Source organism: Ctenopharyngodon idella, chromosome 5 (genome assembly GCF_019924925.1).
Source record: "Ctenopharyngodon idella isolate HZGC_01 chromosome 5, HZGC01, whole genome shotgun sequence".
Taxonomy (NCBI): Eukaryota; Metazoa; Chordata; class Actinopteri; order Cypriniformes; family Xenocyprididae; genus Ctenopharyngodon; species Ctenopharyngodon idella.
Genome location: NC_067224.1, coordinates 15,715,376 through 15,735,513, shown reverse-complemented (window position 1 = coordinate 15,735,513; position 20,138 = coordinate 15,715,376). Strand labels below are relative to the sequence as shown.

At 37.9% G+C, this 20,138-nt stretch overlaps 1 protein-coding gene across 2 annotated transcripts in view; it reads right to left on the bottom strand.

Moving 5' to 3' along the window:
- The window catches only part of kiaa0825 (KIAA0825 ortholog), a 178,744-nt gene that overhangs the window by 43,345 nt on the left and 115,261 nt on the right, over positions 1-20,138 (bottom strand). The window contains exon 20 of one of the 2 annotated variants that reach the window (XM_051895762.1): positions 12,078-16,280. The exons of the other annotated variant lie outside the window; for it this stretch is intronic. Within the exon in view, the coding sequence (XP_051751722.1) occupies positions 16,142-16,280 (139 nt within the window). The 3' untranslated portion in view covers positions 12,078-16,141. Of the gene's footprint in view, positions 1-12,077; positions 16,281-20,138 lie in introns of those variants that run through there. 2 annotated transcript variants of the gene reach the window in all.

The window sequence follows — 20,138 nt, the reverse complement described above, 5'->3', positions numbered from 1 at the left end:
TGAACACTAGTGGCAGTAAAACACTAACAACTTTTATTCCTTTTTACACAAATGATGATTACAGAGGCCGAATATCAATTAATAAGGACACGGTTTCTTACACAATACAATGTTATGACCTCAAAAACATTTTCTTTTTACCATAGTACATGATTTGTAAACTAATATATTGAGACATTTGCATCACATAAACAGCTCCATATGTATGACATGTAAAGTTGCTCGGTAGCTCACTTGGTACCAGTGTTGCAAAGTCTACGGTTTTCCTGCGAAATTGGGCTACTTTTAAGTTGTTGCCGTGGAGAATTTGGTGCCCGACGGAGAAAATCACACTGGGCTATTTTTTGGCTACTTTTGACTGGCCATTGGGCTACTTTTGTTGCACAGACCTAGCAACCCTGCTTGGTATGGAATTGCGCTTGTGATGCGGAGAGCTCGGGTACAAGTCCTGTGAAGCATAAGTCACGATAAAAGAGCTTGTAGAGGCAAGCTAACATTCAGCAAATGTGTTTTTATCTCATGTTTGCTTTCGGTAACACTGTTGATTAGGTTTATGGTTGGGTTTAATGTAGGTGGTATGCTATTTTATAATGCGATAGAGAGCATTAACTTTTTAGAGCCACTCACCAGACATTTAATTTCCAAACTGCCACAATACGTAAAACAAATAAAAAGTTGTAAGATTCATCTCTTTTGGATCAAACTGAATGCGTTTTCAGCGCATAGGTGCGGGAAGTGGGGTTGCTGGAGGTGCTGCAGCACCCCCTGTTTTCACAGGACAGTAAATGCAACGCAAATTTTTTTTCAGTTACATTTATTAATTTTTATCAGTTAATAACTTGTTTGTAATAAACACTTTAAATGGGCTATAAAAATGTTGTTGTTGTTGTTTTCTTTAAAGAACAACTAAGATCTAATAAAAGAGTTTCCAATAACATGTTTTGCAGCGTTGAGCAATGTAGCCAATCACAGACACATCTGTTGATTTCTGGAACGCATTGAGTCGTTAGGATCCACTCACCGCTCAAAACGCCGTAGTTTTTGTTCAGCGCTGAATGCTTTGCATGCTGGCAAATACTAATTTAAAAAAGTGTAGACATTATTATTAAAGAATCACTGTGCTAGTTATTGAAGCGTTGTGAGATCGCGACGAACTTTCATCTTTTTAGTGATTATAAAGGAACGCTCGTTGCGCACATTCTGCCATGCCAAATCATGCACGCAGCACTGCCTATGCTTGCTTTTATGTTTCTGAATGTTGTTGATACTTTAATAGCAAATATTATAATGTATCATCGTTTATGCTGGGATCTGTAGGTTGTGGCTAGGGCTAGGTGACATGTAACTTAAAAGTGGAACATAGAAATCTCGGATGTACTGAAAAGTTTTATACTTTTTATTTGTTAAATGCTGAGGCTAATGTATTTCCCGTGTGCAGTCAAATGTCCAGGAGTATGGACTATGCAGTGTTCTCAGCAATTTTTTTTCTTTTCTTTTTTTTTTTTTTTCCTCAGCGATATGCTTGTTGTTTCCCGGAGTTTTGACGCGTTTTATATACTTAATAAATGCTTCTTTTTATTAAGTATTTAAAATACACCCCCCTCCCCCTCGAGCGTGCGCACAGCACCCCCAACCTAAATCATCTTCCTTCGCCCCTGTTTCAGCGCCACTCACTGGACATTTCACATTTTTCGTTGCGAAACGTGCAAGAACCAACACAATATTTTGCAGAAAAAACGCACAGACACAATGAGCCTGGGTTGAAAAATAACCTAAGAAACGTCGTAAAAAGCTAAGCTAGTCTGAGCTATGCTAGCATAAGGCACTGTGTTAAATTAGCCTGATTGGCTAATTACTTGTTTTTATTTGAATCTGTATTCAATCAGAGCATAGCCATTAGTGAACATTTCAAACGTCAGACGAGTAATGGACCCCCTCTTCACGGGGCTAAGTAGTTTGGAAGTGAAAATATGAGTTGTCAGTAAAAGTGGCTCTTAAACTAAGCAGTGGCCAGTAAAAAACAGATGAGGAAATGTCCTGTGTGACTTAAACGCGTTCCTTAATGTTAGCATAATCACCATGTAGCGAAAGACTTCCTTTTTAAGACCTTTACTGGACGTGGCGCGTAATTAAACAAGGAAAAGTCATATAAATGGACGTTGTCACGCTTCTGCATGGTTAGTGCTTGGTTGTTAAAGTCACATCTGGTGGAGGTTATTTCCTGAGGCAGTCTTTTAAGGGGGGCTTTTGGAGCTGGGTACTGTACAGCTGTGGGTGGGCATCAAACTGGCAAGAAATTTGTGTCGGGCAGGAAGGACTTCTCTGCGCCGGCCCTCTAAATCCAGTTCTACAACTAATCCTTGATCTTGAAGTCATTTAAACCATGAACGGTGTCTCTCCCCAGTATATTGGTGTAAATAAATCCCTCTGTGCTCACATACAGGCAGAGCCTGAAGCCGTTGATTAGATGTCCGCGGTAGATCAGGGACGGGCTGATCCAAGACCAGCTGTTGAACTTGAGGTGAAGCCACAACCCTCTGAAGAGCTGATCTTTGATCACAGCACCGCTCAGGGAACTCTGGAGCGTAAATGATGTCTCATCCAGCGTCTGCCCATACCCAGGGAAATCACCGTGAAATTCAGAGTACCACGAGCTGATATTATGCATATCCAGCCCATCTCCTCGCCCCCTGACCAGCACACCGGTCTTCGGCTACACTCCCAGGAGCCTTTGCACTGTGAACCTGGCTCTCCATGTGCGCCCTGAGCTCCTGATGATGGCTAAAATGGCATGACTAATGTTATTGCTGCTGCCTTTCCAATGAAGGGCTAATATATGGATTTGTTGCAGGAAATCCCAGGCAGTGTATCCCTGGCTACTCTCACATTCAAATACACAGAGACTCTGAGGCAGAGCAGCTGCAGATGGGTGATGCTATTAGTTGTGGTGATTAGGGGAAGACTACATGCGTGGTGTGGAGAGACTGACTGAGCCAGCGCAGTAATGCGGGAAGCACTGCTGCAAGATGGGATGGATGGTACAAGAGTGCTGGATAGTGTGTGTGTGTGTGTGTGTGTGTGTGTGTGTGTGTGTGTGTGTGTGTGTGTGGCCAGACCTCCTTCTCACTCACACACACACACACACACAAATACATAAATCAATAGATATAATCGCCTTATCACTAATTTCTAGAAAGATACAGGGGAGTAATTGAAAGTTTTTCCCCCAATTATTAAGAAAATGCTTAGCTTAAAGTTTTGAAATTTAGCTTCAAACATCATCAGTATTAATTTACCATAACAAATGCATTTTCCTTTACATGGATATAATTACTAAATATGCATGTAAAATAGCTTTAACCCCCAAAAAGACACTTGAATAGATAACTTTTTTAAATGATTGCCTTTGTGTGATCTTCATGTGCTGGACCCTAACTTCTTCTGGCCTAGAAATAATATTTCATTCATACTGAAAGGAACAATGTTGCAACCAAATTTTGTTGCTACAGAGAATATTGAAGCCAAATCAGACCCGGAAATAACAAAAAGGTAACATATTACAGGAAAATAGCCTAAATTAAATGGTTAGTTCACCCAAAAATTAAAATTCTGTCATTAATTACTCACCCTCATGTCATTTCAGGGTTTTTTTTTTCTTTTTTTTTTCTTCTTCAATAAACAGCAATTTAACCACCACTTTCAAGGTCCATGAACGTAGTAAAGACATCATTAAAATAGTCCACGTGACTGCAGTGGTTCAACCTTAATTTTATGAAATGACAAGAATATTTTTTGTGCTCAAAAACAAAAAAAAAAATGACTTTATTCAACAATATCTTCTCTTCTATGTCATTCTCCTACGCAGTTTACGTTCAGTGCTTCCAGGTTCTACGTCAGAACGTTGAGTCATTATTGGCCGGCTCCTGCGTCAGCATGCTTTGTGCTGCTCACATGAACAGCGTCGGCCAATTCATCAAAAATATCTTAATTTGTGTTCCAAAGATGAATCAAGGTCTTACGAGGCTCATTTCTTCAGCATTTTCTACTGCACATCCTCTTCTAACAATGACAAAGTGTAGGAGGAAAACTGTTCAGAGAAGTGTGTCCTTACATTCAGGCAGTTCTATTTTCTTTTAAACTTACCAGTATAGAAAGAGAGAGAGAGAGAGAGAGAGAGAGAGAGAGGAGGGGGGCAACTGAACAAAATAAAATTGAATTTTTTGCAGTGTTTTCTCTTGCAGGTGGAGCTGATTAAGACCTCTAAGTTTGGCACCTCATATTCCTTTATCCGTTAGGAGAGGGGAGGGGGAGTTGCGTTGTGATGATAGCATATGTGCTGTCTCTGTATATCTGACCTGATTGTAAATCAGCAGTGAAATCTCTATAGCCCTAAAGTACTTTTTCATACTGATATTTTCGCTCCTTCTCTCCTTTTGAAAGTTATTATGGTATGGAATTACATTTATCAATGAATAAGGCAAGTATAGCAGCTTTGTAGGTACTCTTACTGGGAACAAAATTGTACTCAAATGTTAGCTAAATTTAATAATATTAATAATAAATCATGCTTAAATAATAATAATAATAATAATAATGAACAATGAATAGTGATGATAATAATGAATATGATAATATTGATGATGATGATGATGAATAATTAACTTACTTGAACTAGGTTTAGGTAAACCCTACGTTATGGAGACAAAATGTCCCCACAGAGATGGCAATATCAATATCCTTGTAGGGACATTTTTGGGTCGCCATGAGGAAAACGGCTTATAAATCATATTAAGTGATTTTTTTTTTTAAATGTAAAAATGCAGAAAGTTTTCTGTGATGAGTAGGTGTAGGGGTAGAGTTAGAGTTAGAGTTAGGGGATAGAATATACAGATTGTACAGTACAAAAATCATTATGCCAATGGAATATCCACATAAAACATGAAAAACCAACGTGTGTGTGTGTGTGTGTTCTTCCGCAAAGACGCTCCTACCACTGTCATAAAGTGTGACACTGCATGTGTATATTTTGGGGTGCCACCCTCAGAGGGGGGTGAAGACAGTGTGTTGAGAGGCGAGGGGGTTGCAGTCGGGTTCCTGGGCTCCATTTGCAATTGAAAGCAGGGGGCTGTGGCATAATGAAAATGTAAAGCAGTGGTTTCATTTTATTCACTGTGGCAGATCCAGATTCCCAGAGAAACCTCACTCCAGCAATCAGTCTATTAATAATTGAATCTGGTTCAGGAAGTGAGTGAGCCGAGCCGATGCCGCGATGCTACGCCTCACCAGCTGCTGACCCTCATACACACCAGCCAATTACACATCGTCAGTTAATTGTCGGGTGATATGATTGCGCCGCTGTGGGGGAGGATGTGGCGTCACTTGGGGTGGCGGGGGGTTTGTAGACCCCGGGGTGGCAGAAAGAGAGGGCAGAGATGATGAGGGACAGGGAGGAATGAATGACACAGAGAGAACGCTTACTATTAATTGTGCTTGCCAAGGATTCGAACAAACCCCTAACACTATGTATTAAACTTTGGCATGTAGCTTGTCTCGCACCAGTTTGTGCTACAGACATGAATGATATCTCAAAATTGTGCAGCATTTTGAAAAGAGGCGTGCTAGTACTTTTCTAAGCAATTACGACAACGCTCATCTATGAGCTCTTTTAATTTGGGCCACTAAGCAACCATCAGTAAAAATCAAGTTCTATGTATTGCAGACCTTCTATATTATTATTATCTTTATCAGCAACTGAGCCAGAATTCAATGCAGCTGACATAGAAAAGAGACGTTAAACAGTACCAAAAGATTTGATCCACAGGCACAGAGATCATGAAAGAGCTGTAAACATCAGCCAGCCCTCATTCCTCCCAGTATTCAGACTAGTGTTTGATTAGTTTGTGTTTTTTAATGTCCAAGTTTTACACATTTACATCTGATCACCATAGTGTTTAATATTTGGTTACATTCTTTTTTGTGTACAATAATGAGAGCATGATGTGTTCCAGATGATGTGCTCTTTAGCAGATGTATGCTTAATGCTACTACATTAACATAACCCACTGAGAGGTTCATTTAAATGCTTCGCCTAACACTTGAAATTAAACACTGCAAAAAAATAAATAAATAAAAATCAGTACTTTTGTCTTGTTTTCCAATGAAAACATTAACATACTTAAAGCAAGATACATTTAGTTGAAAAGCAAAATTGTGTGAGATAGTAAGACTTTTTCAGAGAATAATGTGTGTATATATATATATATATATATATATATATATATATATATATATATATATATATATATATATATATATACCATATTGCCAAAAGTTTTGGGACACCTGCCTTTACGTGCACATGAACTTTAATGACATCCCATTCTTAATCCGTAGGGTTTAATATGGAGTTGGCCCACCCTTTGCAGCTATAACAGCTTCAACTCTTCTGGGAAGGCTTTCCACAAGGTTTAGGAGTGTGTTTATGGGAATTTTTTACCATTCTTCTAGAAGCGCATTTTTGAGGTCAGGTACTGATGTTGGACAAGAAAGCCTGGCTCGCAGTCTCCGCTCTAATTCATCCCAAAGGTGTTCTATCGGATTGAGGTCAGGACTCTGTGCAGGCCAGTCAAGTTCCTCCACACCAAACTCGCTCATCCATGTCTTTATGGACCTTGCTTTGTGCACTGGTGTGCAGTCATGTTGGAGCAGGAAGGGGCCATCCCTAAACAGTTCTCACAAAGTTGGGAGCATGAAATTGTCCAAAATGTCTTGGTATGCTGAAGCATTAAGAGTTCCTTTCACTGGAACTAAGGGGCCAAGCCCAACCCCTGAAAAACAACCCCACATCATAATCCCCCCTCCACCAAACTTTACACTTGGCACAATGCAGTCAGGCAAGTACCGTTCTCCTGGCAACCGCCAAACCCAGACTCATCCATCAGATTGCCAGACAGAGAAGCGTGATTCGTCACTCCAGAGAACACATCTCCACTGCTCTAGAGTCCAGTGACGCCGTGCTTTACACCACTGCATCCGACGCTTTGCATTGCACTTGGTGATGTAAGGCTTGGATGCAGCTGCTCGGCCATGGAAACCCATTCCATGAAGCTCTCTACGCACTGTTCTTGAGCTAATCTGAAGGCCACACGAAGTTTGGAGGTCTGTAGCTATTGACTCTGCAGAAAGTTGGCGACTTCTGCGCACTGTGTGCCTCAGCATGCGCTGACCCCGCTCTGTGATTTTACGTGGCCTACCACTTCGTGGCTGAGTTGCTGTTTTTCCCAATTGCTTCCACTTTGTTATGATACCACTAACAGTTGACTGGAATATTTAGTAGTGAGGAAATTTCGCAAATGGACTTACTGCACAGGTGGCAACCTATCACGACACACTTGAATTCACTGAGCTCCTGAGAGAGACCCATTCTTTCACAAATGTTTGTAGAAGCAGTCTGCATGCCTAGGTGCTTGATTTTATACACCTGTGGCCATGAAAGTGATTGGAACACCTAAATTCAATGATTTGGAGGGGTGTCCCAATACTTTTTGCAATATAGTGTATATACCTTACTAATTTTTAACTTAATACAAGATATATCAAGTTGCATTTACTTTAATTTACAAAATTTATTTTTTTATGGAATATTGCAGTATTTATTATAAATTATTTATCACTGTACATCATTATTATTTTTTAATTCATGTCCCCTCATAATCTTTAATTAAAAAAAAAAAAAAATCCTCTCCCTCTTGCAGCGACATCTCTTCTCTTATCTGATGGTGTATTCACTGGTGCGAGGGCGGGGCAACCTGTCACTCATATGAGATCGACCAATAGCAAACCACAACTATCCAACTATCAAGCCCCTCGAGAAGTTTCACTCAAATATACCTCACAAAGAAAAGACTAACACAATTTTTATGCTGACTTTAAATTTTGTTTCTCTAAATGCATCTTGTTTTAATGGTATTTTAATGTTTTAATTGGAAAACAATCCAAAAACACTTTTTTTTTTCATTGCAGCACAAGAGTGAAGACAACAGTGAAGTAGATGCAGCAGTCAAGTTCTTGTAGTGATTTCAAAAAGAACCTGTCAAACTGACTCTTATGTTTCACATCTTTCGTATTGTCTCTACTAAGACAGAAATACAATGCGAGCGAACTACTCTGGAGAGAGTAACACTTACAGACTTGATAATTGTAGCTACAATCACTGCACACATTGTGACTCAGCAAGAAACACTGCCCCTTCCATTCAAGAAGAAAAAAAAAAACCTTATACATCTCTTCTCCCCATCAGTTCTCTCACTTTAGCCAACCAACATTCAAATATCCAGCAACAGACCCAAAATCCAATGCTTGTTGAAGGCCCTGGGGAACTAGTTCATTCTCTGTATGGCTTCACCAGAGACAGGATGACACTTGTTGCCTAGGGCAGTTATGCTGTGTTACATTCAAAGTATAATGTGGGATATTCCTACTTGATATCTCTTGCTTCTTACCATATAGCATTCTGTTGAAGAATAGCTTTTGAGAATGAATACTTGCTAATAGCTTTTATTTTGTAAAGCAAGTCATTGACATTTACTAATTTGGGAGACGTTTTTTTCCAAAGAGACTTGGGGTCATCTTTTAATGTTTTTGAAAGGTATCTCTAAAGCTCACCAATGCTGCATTTATTTGATCAAAAATCCAGTAAAAAACAGTAATATTGTGAAATACTATTACGATTTGAAACAAAGGTTTTCTATTTTAAAATGTGATTTATTCCTGTGATGGCAAAGCTGAATTTTCAGCATCATTACTCCAGTCTTCAGTGTCACATGATCCTTCAGAAATCATTCTTATATGCTGATTTGATGCTCAGGAAAACATTTATTATTATCATCAATGTTGAAAACATGTGTGCTGCTTCATATTTTTGTGGAAACTCTTACTTTTTTTTTTTTTTTCTCAGGATTCTTTGGTGAATAGAAAGTTTAAAAGAACAGAATTTATTTTAAACAGAAATTATTAAAGTCATTACTGTCACTTTTGATTAATTTAATACATCCTTACTGAACAAAATTCATTAATTAATTTCAATAATAACAATAGAAAATCTTACTGACCTCAAACTTTTGAATGGTAGTGTATGTACATATAATTGTAATTCAATGGAATCAAACCTTGGTTTCTCTAAGCAGGAAGTCAGACTGTTCCATTACATTTTTCCAAGAAAAAGAAAGTTGGGAATTTTACAGTTGAATGGTATGCAGCACACACACACACACACACACACACACTTGTAATGCAACACAAATCTACCAATGAGAGTGCAAAGAGTGAAGCTCTCATGATCCACCTGAAAAAAAACCCCTGGCTGCGTTCAAAATTGTATACTCTCTTGAGTAGGTACTTATTTTGAATAAGTGCTTAATTTCCGATCATTAAAAAGTATGAATGTAATCCAGACATACTATATTCACTATGTTGTCACTGTCATGTGACCTACCAGCGTCAGTTGTGTTGCTTCACAATTACTGCCATTCACAAATCCTCTCCCGTGGCCTCATGGATGGTAAAGTGTCCATCAAATTCGCAAATGAGAATTTCGCCTGAAGTAGTAGGTCATCCGGGTACTTTTTGCCTACTCCTTTATTAGCACTGTGAATTCGGACAAATTTCTTTTGTCACATACTGTTTATCACCTACTATATAGTAGGGAAGTATGTGATTTCGGATGCAGCCTTTGAGTATGAATGCCTACTAGTCACTAACAGTACACCGACTTGGTGAAGTCCAGAAGTTTTAATCGCTATCAGTGTCTCGTAAAGGCAGGAAATGGCCCAAAAATAAACAGCTACAAAGGGGTTGGAAAGGTGCGTATATACTGTATGCGTGTGTGAATATGAGATTATAAACAATAACAACAGAAAAAACACTAATCTGAGGCCAGCAAAGAAAGACCATAGTGATATTTACATCATGAAGGTCTCATTGCCTCACCTCCCTCACCCCCCGCTCTCTCTTTCTCTCACTCTCTCTCCTTGATTTGCTTGCTGCAACCTTGTTCTAGATAGAGATATTCAGACTGTCAGTATAAACTGCCTCTGTTTTCATTTTGCATTTATTTCAATGCCAGACTCGAGGCATAAATTTTTCATCACCTGCTAGTCCATGAATAAAAGATTAAAAAGAACTGAGAGGGGAGGGGACACGGGGAGGCAGAGAGAGAGAAAGAGAGAGAAAACACAAGGCAATGTATTGTAGAGACACTGTGTGCATAGGGAAAGTCTCTCTCTCTCTCTCTCTCTCTCTCCATAATTTTTACATCAGGAGCAGTGCGGCAAGGTAAAGATACAATAATGAGGGGTGAAGCCAAGAATCGCCTCACCTTGGCGTTTTATAGGATTACCTGCTGGGAGAATTCAGATTTCTGGGCGCCTCTCAGCTCTTACTTATTTATTCATTTCTATATTTATTTATTTTATTTATTTCTCTATCTGTCTATCTATCTGTTTTTCTCTTTCCCCCTTGAGCAGAGCTTTGACAGGCAGGGCTGGAGTGAGATGTTGGAGGGTGAATGGGCTCATGGAAAATTTCATGATGCACATGCTGGAAAGTTCAGGTGTGAGCCAGAGGGGAAGACAGATGGAGGGATGGAAGGATGGATGGAGAGACAGGATTGTCATTCGCCTCCTGGACCCCGTGCGCAAACTTTCATCCCGAGGACTCATTCAGAATACTGCAGCGAGCGATTTGCCCAAGAAAGACTTCTCAATATTCACATGTGTCATTGTTATATAACATCCTTATATTCTACAAGCTGTCAGAGCACATAATATCAGTGTTTACTAACATGCAAACTCATGAACACATTCACTCACAAACATACTGCTTGGCATTTGTAATGTATTGGTATTAGGATTGTCAATTTAACATGTTAATCTAGTGGGATTAATTATTAAAATACATAAATAAAGCAAGAATAATCAACAATTTTCTGGAAATAGAAATATATTTATATAAATAAAAATTTTTTTTTTAAAAAAGTTAGCGTCAAACACACTGTCTTAAAAATGTGGCTCTCAAAATATTAATAACAACTATAAGAGTATGCTAAAATAACACTGATGCAGACTAGCAATTAAAAAAAAAAAAAATAGTAGACATGAAATACAAGATGGCAACCTGTGCTAACTAACCCAAAACCTTAACCTCAACCAAAATGAAAAACTCAATTGTAAAATAGATTGTGGAGGGCTTATGTTCAGTACAATGGAAATAAACAATATACTGACTCCTAAAGCCATATTTTGTGATAGCCAAAAAAAGCTTCAATAGTATGTGCTTGTGCCTTCAGCAAATGTTGAAATATGTGATTAATTGTAGTGAAGTCATTAATATTAATTAAAGCTAACCAACTTTTTTTGGTTAAAACTATTCAAAATCAATTTTGGCGCAAGTACATAACCAGCCAGTGTTCAAAACTATCTCCTTACCTTAGCCTGATTCACAACGGTAAGCTTGTAATAATGTTTCTTAATCCGGATGGTACTGGTGGGTTTCTGCAGGAAATTGGAGCATGCAGCCGTTTGTCTTTGCGTCATTATGTCACGTCTGTTTACATAGAGAAGGAGTCCCAGCTAGCAGGTTACATGGCATGTGGAGGAAGCTACAGCATTTATAGACTTTTCTCACAGCAGTTGCAATAATTAAATTTATCATTTTGATGGCGGATTATAATCCAGAAAGGTCCAAATGACAATCATCAGTGACAACTGGAGATTCACTCGTAGTCAAAAGCAAAAGACTTCGGACTGCGGAGTGGCTTCAGAAATTGAAATCTACAGGTAAAGCTAATACACACTAAATATATAGTCAAGCAATGCTGATTTTAACATTAACAATTTGAAAGTATAACAATAATAATATTTTGCACAGTTTGACATGATCTGAGCTAAGTGATTTACTGATTTAATCACCATTGGTAGCGAGATTTATTGGGTTTTTTTTTTGTGTTTTTTTCCTCAGTTGGTCAGAAAAAAAAGTGGCAGACATGTTACTTACTTGTTCAGATGACATTTTCCGGAAACTGAAAACTGACAGCAAACATTAGATTCATCCACGCTGAGGAGTCGTGCCGATGCACAACCCACGTAAGATTATAATTCCACAAATAACTGCAATTGCAGGTTTCAAACAGAGATGGCGACAAAGAGGCAAAACTTACGGACTGTAGCTTTAATTGCCAAATGTAATTCATTTGAAGTTACCATGAACAGTATTTTGCTTCAGCACAGAATGAATGAATGAATGAATGAATGAATGAACAACCTTGGAATTATAAGGTTCTATCTGCATTCTGATCAGTTTTGAGATATTGAGCCTCAAAGTTTTTGCATTCCATACTCCTTTGTAGATAGAACCTTTATGTTTTTTTTTTAAAAAGTCACAGAATGTACACACACACACACAAAAAAAAAAAAAAAAAAAAAAAAACATCACATAATGTATGACACAATTTTGACAAAAATGTCAGATAGAAGCTTATAATTCCAAGGCGACGAATTAAGTAAGTAAATAAAAGCAGCATATAAGTCAATTTCCTGTCACTGATCTGTATGTTTGTGTGGATTACACCACAGTGGCAACTTGGGGCAAAGACATAATGTGACAACAGCCACCAAGATTTGGTGTCCTTTACTGTACACACATACACACAACCTGCATCCATCTACTGCATATTTCATGACTTTTTTTAATCAAACCTCCTCAATTCAACACACATGAGTATGAAGCTTCTAGATGTCATAATATGTCCCAACAGCATGTCTCCTATCAGTGCTAATCTCTGTCCAAAAATCTCCCCAAGTTCATTCATCAAACAACACAAGATAATATGAAAATCTGGTCATCCTTTATTGACCCTCATGTCATTTAAAACCCATTTAAAAACTGTTCTTTTCCATACAATGAATTGTGACAAGCTCCAAAAAACAAAACAAAACAAAACAAAAACACCATAAAAGTATCACAAAAGTAGTCCATATGACTCATGCCTTGTATGCCAACTCCTCTGAAGTCATATACTGTACACAACTCTGTGAGGAACAAGTCTTATGGATGACTTCAATGGTGTTTTAATAATGCTACAGTATTTTGTCCTTGACGGTGTTGATCACTGTCCATTTTCCTCATATGGAGACAAGCAGGATTCTGTTAAACATCTAATTTTGTGCTCGACTAAAGAAAATAAATTCATACATATTTGAAATGACATAAAGATTAGTAAATAATGAAAGAAAAACCTAGTTTGGATGAACACTTTAAAGAGTTAAAAGCGAAATTTGTCTTATTTTGAATCCAGAGAACAGAATCCGCCATTCATTTCTGCTCTAAAAAAAAGGTTAAGCAGGTACATCATGTACCTCCAGTTCTGGGACAGAGTTAAAATAGACACTGGGACTGTAAAGATGAGGAAAGGTGAACAGGTGGGCCAATCAATCTGTAGAACAAGGCTGGCTGCCAACACTGTGTGTGTGTGTGTGTGTGTCAGTATAAAGCTGTGGGAGAGTGAGAAAAGGACTTTCACAAGAGCAGAGAGAGAGAGAGAGAGGAAGAGAGAGAGACCCCACTGTTCCTAATGAGCTATGAGAAAGTGCCCTCTCAGCAGAGTGACACAGACAAAATCTGTGTGTGCACAGAGTTCGGGAATGGCATGTGGGGAGTTGATATTATTTCTCTGTTGGAGAGATGCACCAATTCTCAGTAAAATCGACACAGTTCTCACTTTCCGATGTTGCTGTATTATTCTACTTTTCCACGCTCATGTACACACACCCACACAATAGTTAGAGCATCATCGCTTAGATCACATCTCAACCGGGAGCCCAATTCCAGTAGAATGTGGGCACATGGACTGGCATCTGTGCCAGCGTGTCACACATTTGCCAGGCTATGATGGGTTCCCAGAGGCTGGGCACGTATCCAGTCTGCACTAAGCTAGGAGTACCAATGTGCCATTCATCCCAAAAACTTTCAGAGTGATACATATAGTACATAGTGCTGTCACTTTTTCCCAATATCTCATGCATTTTTCAAAGATCTCTTCTAGAAGCTTGCATTCAATATACCAAAATTCTTGAAACTCTTATTGTTAAAGTCAATATAATTTAAAACCAATTTTACTTCCAAAATGTGGCATATTTCTGAGTGAAATTAAAGATTGGTAAAATCCATCCAAAATTGATTAGATCATTGGACCAGATTTGAATCAAACCAATATGAGTTTGTGGATTGTGGATGACTTTTCCCTCCTGAAAGACCACTTTTGTGAAGCTGTTTTGAGTTTGTTTGTTAAGTTTTTAATGCTGTGTTAGCATCAGGGCCATGTACATGGCAAACACAAGGTCATCATCACAATCCATACAATTTAAATTACTATATATAACATTTAAACTTCAAATGAGACAAAAAAAATCTGAAACACATTTGGCTGATACATTATGAAAAGCTTTACGAATCTTTTGTTTTGAATCAGTGGTTCGGAGCGTGTATCAAACAGCCACAGTCACGTGATTTCAGTAAATGAGGCTTTGTTACGTCATAAGTGTTTCAAAATTTCAATGGTTCACCACTGGGGGGCGTGACTTTGACAGTTTGATACACACTTCGAACCACTGATTTGAAACAAAAGATTCGTAAAGCTTCGAAGCTTCATGAAGCAGTGTTTTGAAATTGCCCATCACTAGATATTGTTAAATAAAGTCGTTATTTTGTTTTTTTGGCGTACAAAAAGTATTCTCGTCACTACATAACATTAAGGTTGAACCGCTGTAGTCACATGAAATGTTTTAAATATGTCTTTAGTAACTTTTTGGGCATTGAAAGTGTTCATTATCTTGCTGTCAATGCAGGCCTCACTGAGCCATCGGATTTTATCAAAAATATCTTAATTTGTGTTCTGAAGATGAACGAAGGTCTTACGGGTGTGGAACGACATGAGGGTGAGTAATTAATGACAGAATTTTCATTTTTGGGTGAACTAACCCTTTAATACTAGGGCTTATTTCATACAATTTACTATTTTTATATACGTCCCATTCCTTCTGCCACTTGTTTGTGAAGATGTTTTGAGTGAGACATGGAAACTAAATGTTAAGTTCTTTATGTGTATCAACATATGCTAATAATTTTTTTTTCAAATTGTCATAACCTTAATTAAATTACCATTAACCTGTATTAAATTATTCTGTGTTAACTACTGACAAGATTTCAGTCTACATTATTAGGACCAGCAGACTAAAACAGCTATTTGACAGTAGCTTGCGCTGCCTAGATGACATCAGCAACAAGAAAGTTATTACATTTTGATGGAAGATTAGAAAGACATGAACATGAACATGAATTATTCATAAAAAGACCAAGAACACGTAAAAAGTCAAAACAAAAGTCAAACTGGTGAGTTTTGATTTCATGTTAACTATGTTATAAGTGTAGTGAACAATAATGGGACTACCAAGATGGTTCACTCATAGCACTATGAATGGGAGAAAGTAAGTAAGAAAGTAAGAAAATGCACAAAATGGCAGAATAAGTCTCGCCTTTCTAAAAAAAAGAAAAAAAAGAAAAGAGCCAATTGGCAAAGTCATCGTGTTTCATTGAAAGGGACTTTGTTATGACTTTCAGACAGGTTTCCTGAACACACCCTCTGTCTTCAATTGGCCAGATAAACACATAGCTCCGCCCCAAACTCACCCCATTGGTTGTGCCTTGTTGCTGGTCAGATACTCAAACGAACAGAGCAATGTTTTAAAAACAACACAAGTCTACAAATTACTTACTTATCGTCTTCTACACATTAAACTGAGATTGGAGAAAGTATTCAACAATCTCTCCTCAAATGTAAAAGAAATACAAGAGAAAAAGATATGTTTTACAAACCTGTTGAGACAATTAAGTCATTTTGTTTGTTTGTTGTTTTGACCTGAATACTCCAAAAAAGGAGATACAGAACTTGAACTGTTGGTTCAGCAGCCAGAAGAGATTAGCATCAAACCTCACACACACACACACACACACACACAAAGCACACACACACACACACAGGCAAAAAAAGAGAGAAAGAGCCTGCAAGGCACTCATCCTTACCATCCTTTCAGCACATGCACGGACACATGCACACACACACCATCTCACACTGCTCCAAATGAGATCTCTTACACCAGCCCTCTGCTTGCCATCCATTTTTAATGGGCTGATTAAAAGCATGGCTTCCCTGATGAATCACACCATGCCTGAGAGAGAGCGTAGAGAGAGGGAGAGAGAGAGAGAGAGAGAGAGAGAGAGAGAGAGAGAGAGAGAGAAGAGAAGAGAGGAAGAGTCAAATGGGTTCACGGGCTGAGGCGAGAGAGGAGGTGGGGGAGAGGAAGGAGGGCTGGCACAGGCAGCAGTGATGTCTCTTTTGAAGCCCCTCACAAGGCCATGAAGAGCTGAGGGCACGGCTGGAGAGCGTTAAAATAACTAGCTGCACACACGCTGCGGAAAAAGAGAGCGAGGGAGGCAGAGAATGTGAAAAAGTGTGCGTGAGGGATAGAGACGAAACCACTCTCAGTGCATGTCTACTGGCTAGTCAAGCATTCACTTCAGTCAAGAAACAAGATCATCATTATGTAAACGAGGCTTCCCTCTCATGTGAATGTTAGATTGTCTCTGCGCAGACAACTGTGGGCGTATGACTGTGTGTCAAACGGGACAAGGATCGCATGTAAATGTGGGTGTGTTTGTGAGATTGATTTGAGAGTACATGTATGTATGTGTTTGTAATCTCTGTGGTTTGGCATAATGGTCTGCTAAACGCTGCATGCTGAAGCTGTCAGACTGGAGTGGATTCCTGATGCCACATAAATGCAGACTTCTTCCTTCCTGAGCATCATTACAGGTGGAGCTCTTAGATAGTACAAATAACTGAACATCAAAGCTGGAGTGTGTCATTTCCATGCAACTAATGTCACTCAACTGTAATACAAAAAACAAACAAAAAAAAAACTTTTTCAAAAAGGTTTCCTGAATACTCCCCTAGTCTGCTATAGGTTGGACAAACATACAGTCCCACCACAAACTCACGTACGCCATTGGTTGAGCATCTGCCGCTTTGCGGGTCTGGCCGGGATGCTCAAACAAACAGGAAAAAAAAATAAAAAATAAGCAGCACAACTGTTTTCAGCATTGAAATCAGCATATTAGAATGATTTCTGATGGATCAGTGACACTGAAGACTGGAGTAATGATGCTGAAAATTCAGCTTGGAATCACAGGAATAAATTACATTTTAAAATACATTAAAATAGAAAACAGTTATTTTGATTTGTAATAATATTTCACTATATTACTGATTTTAACTGCATTTTTGACCAAATAAATCCAGCCTTGGTGAGCATAGGAGACTTAAAATATAAAGTAAGAACAATATATTCATATTATATAATTATAATATATAATAATATATTAAGTAACACATGTTTTAAAATGTATTAAAAATGTGTTTCATTGTGTTTTATACAAGGAAGCTTTAGTTCACTAAGTTGAATTGACAGTCATGAGCCACTGGGGCTGGTGACACAGCAGGTTCCTGTCCTACAATCTAAAACAAACACTCACTTTGAACTTCTAACAGAGTAAGTGTCAGAACCAATAATGTGACTGACAAATAGATATTTTCATCTTTTATGTAAATTTTTTGGCATTTTCTTGTGATAGGTACAGCTGGGATCAAAAAAAGTTACATTGCCAACATGAGCACCATGGGTCAATGTGTATAAGGGGTAACTGCTAGGCCATGGCTCGTTTTTTCTTTTTTACTTTTAATCAAACTATTCGTTGCTAGAATCAATATATGCCTTTCAATAATTTTATATTGTTTTCACAACAGTGAAAAGGCTAGTTCATCCAAAAATGAAAATTGATTTTTATCTATTGATTTTTATCTATTAAGTTTTAGTCCAGTTAATGTTTATTTTATTTTAAAGGATTAGTTCACTTTCATATAAAATTTTCCTGATAATTTACTCACCTCCATGTCATCCAAGATGTTCATGTCTTACTTTCTTCAGTCGAAAAGAAATGAAGGTTTTTGATGAAAACATTCCAGGATTATTCTCCTTATAATGGACTTCAATGGCCTCCAAACGGTTGAAGGTCAAAATTACAGTTTCAGTGCAGCTTCAGAGGGCTTTAAACGATACCAGACGAGGAATAAGGGTCTTATCTAGCGAAACGATCGGTCATTTTCGAAAAAAATGTAAATGTATATGCTTTATATAAACAAATGATCGCCTTCCAAGTGCTTCCGCCAAAACCATACTTTCGTATTCTTCAAAAAGCTTACGATGAATGTCCTACGCCTTCCCTATTCTACTTACGGAAAAAAATTTAACTGGTGCTGCGTTCGTTCCGTAAGTTGTAACTGTAATTTTGACCTTCAACCATTTGGAGGCCATTGAAGTCCATTATAAGGAGAATAATCCTGGAATGTTTTCAAAAACCTTCATTTCTTTTCGACTGAAGAAAGAAAGACATGAACATCTTGGATGACATGGGGGTGAGTAAATTATCAGGAAAATTTTATATGAAAGTGAACTAATCCTTTAAGTAACAATTTATTTTTTAATGGTTTTAGTTTTAGTTAATAATAATAACCCTGTATTGATATCAGTGTCTTTTCACTTGAATCCGTTTCTCATTGGGGATGGCAGTGTGTTTGAGTGCCAAATCTATTCTTGGCTCCAGCATGCTCTTAAACAGGCCCGTTCAGGACCAGAGGATTTTCGACCCTCTCTCTGATGTAAAGCTAACACTAAACACAAGCGCCAGAGCCTCGGTCAACATATGTTCCATTCACTACAGTGTCACTCTTCATTTGTAATTATTTTTCCTGGTTGGCTCACTCTCCTTCTCTTTGAGATAAATAGTGTTGGGACAGTGGGGAGCTCAGAGGACTGATGACCTGTTCCAGAGCGTTAAACCTGAGCTCATGGCTGGAAGAGAGTGAATGAAGATGACAACCATCATAGGGCTCAACTCCACTGTGATGTATTGGCAGTAAGCTATATAAATGATCTTCCTCTCAATCTCTCTCACTAACACAGATATTCTCAGGTCCTAGGGTGAGTTGAAATGTTTAGCAGATGCTTCTTGTCATATTTCAAAAGTGTATATATTTGTGTAGGAAAAAGCCTGACACCTGTTTAATACATTAAATTACATTAGATTACATATAAAATATTGCATTACATTATTATCAACACACAAAAATAGTAATAGTAATAAAGTGAATAGTTAGGGGTGTGAAAATGCATCAATGAAAATTCAATGCATCGATTGGATAATTTAATCAATTATGATTAGTTAATAATAACCAATGCCTGATTTTAGTTGTAAAATCCAAATCCAGATGCCCAATTTACTCCTAGCACAGACATATTTGATTCTCCTTTTAATTGCACTTGTCTTCAGCATGTTTTAGAAAATATGTTTTGAATGAATATTTTGTTATGAATCATATTTTATAATGCATTATTTATAAAAGGAATCATAAATACTGTCAATGCAAATTTGCACCCCTAAACAAACTGTATCATTATTATAAAAAAAAAAAAGAAAAAAAATTGAAAAGAATAAATATACGAGATGTATACAAGCATTTGATTTCTTTGTGGCTAAAATTTGAGTTTTCCACATACAGACCCCAAAGATATTTTGAAAGGGCACATGTTTGTGATATTTCTAATAAAAAGGGCCTCAGTCTTAGCATACCAATGGAAATGAAGAGATTTTACTGTAGGGTGCATGTGTGCGTGCTTTGCAGACGAGACGCAAGGTGAGTGGGAGTTCATCATTGGATTAAAAGGCTATTAAAGTTGAAAGTATTTCTCTGAGTGAGCAGAGAATGAATAAAAGACCCTGGTGGGTCCTGTCACAGATGTCCTTTGTTTTCATTCTTTCACCCATTTCTACACAACAACCAAAACTTAATCCTTCACTCATGATCTTCAAAATAAAAGCTTGAAGGGGTCTTAGAATGTCATTTGCCTTTTGTGTTGTTGTAAAGTTAAGACATCCAAAACAACTGAATTCCAGGCCCAAATAAAAAAAAT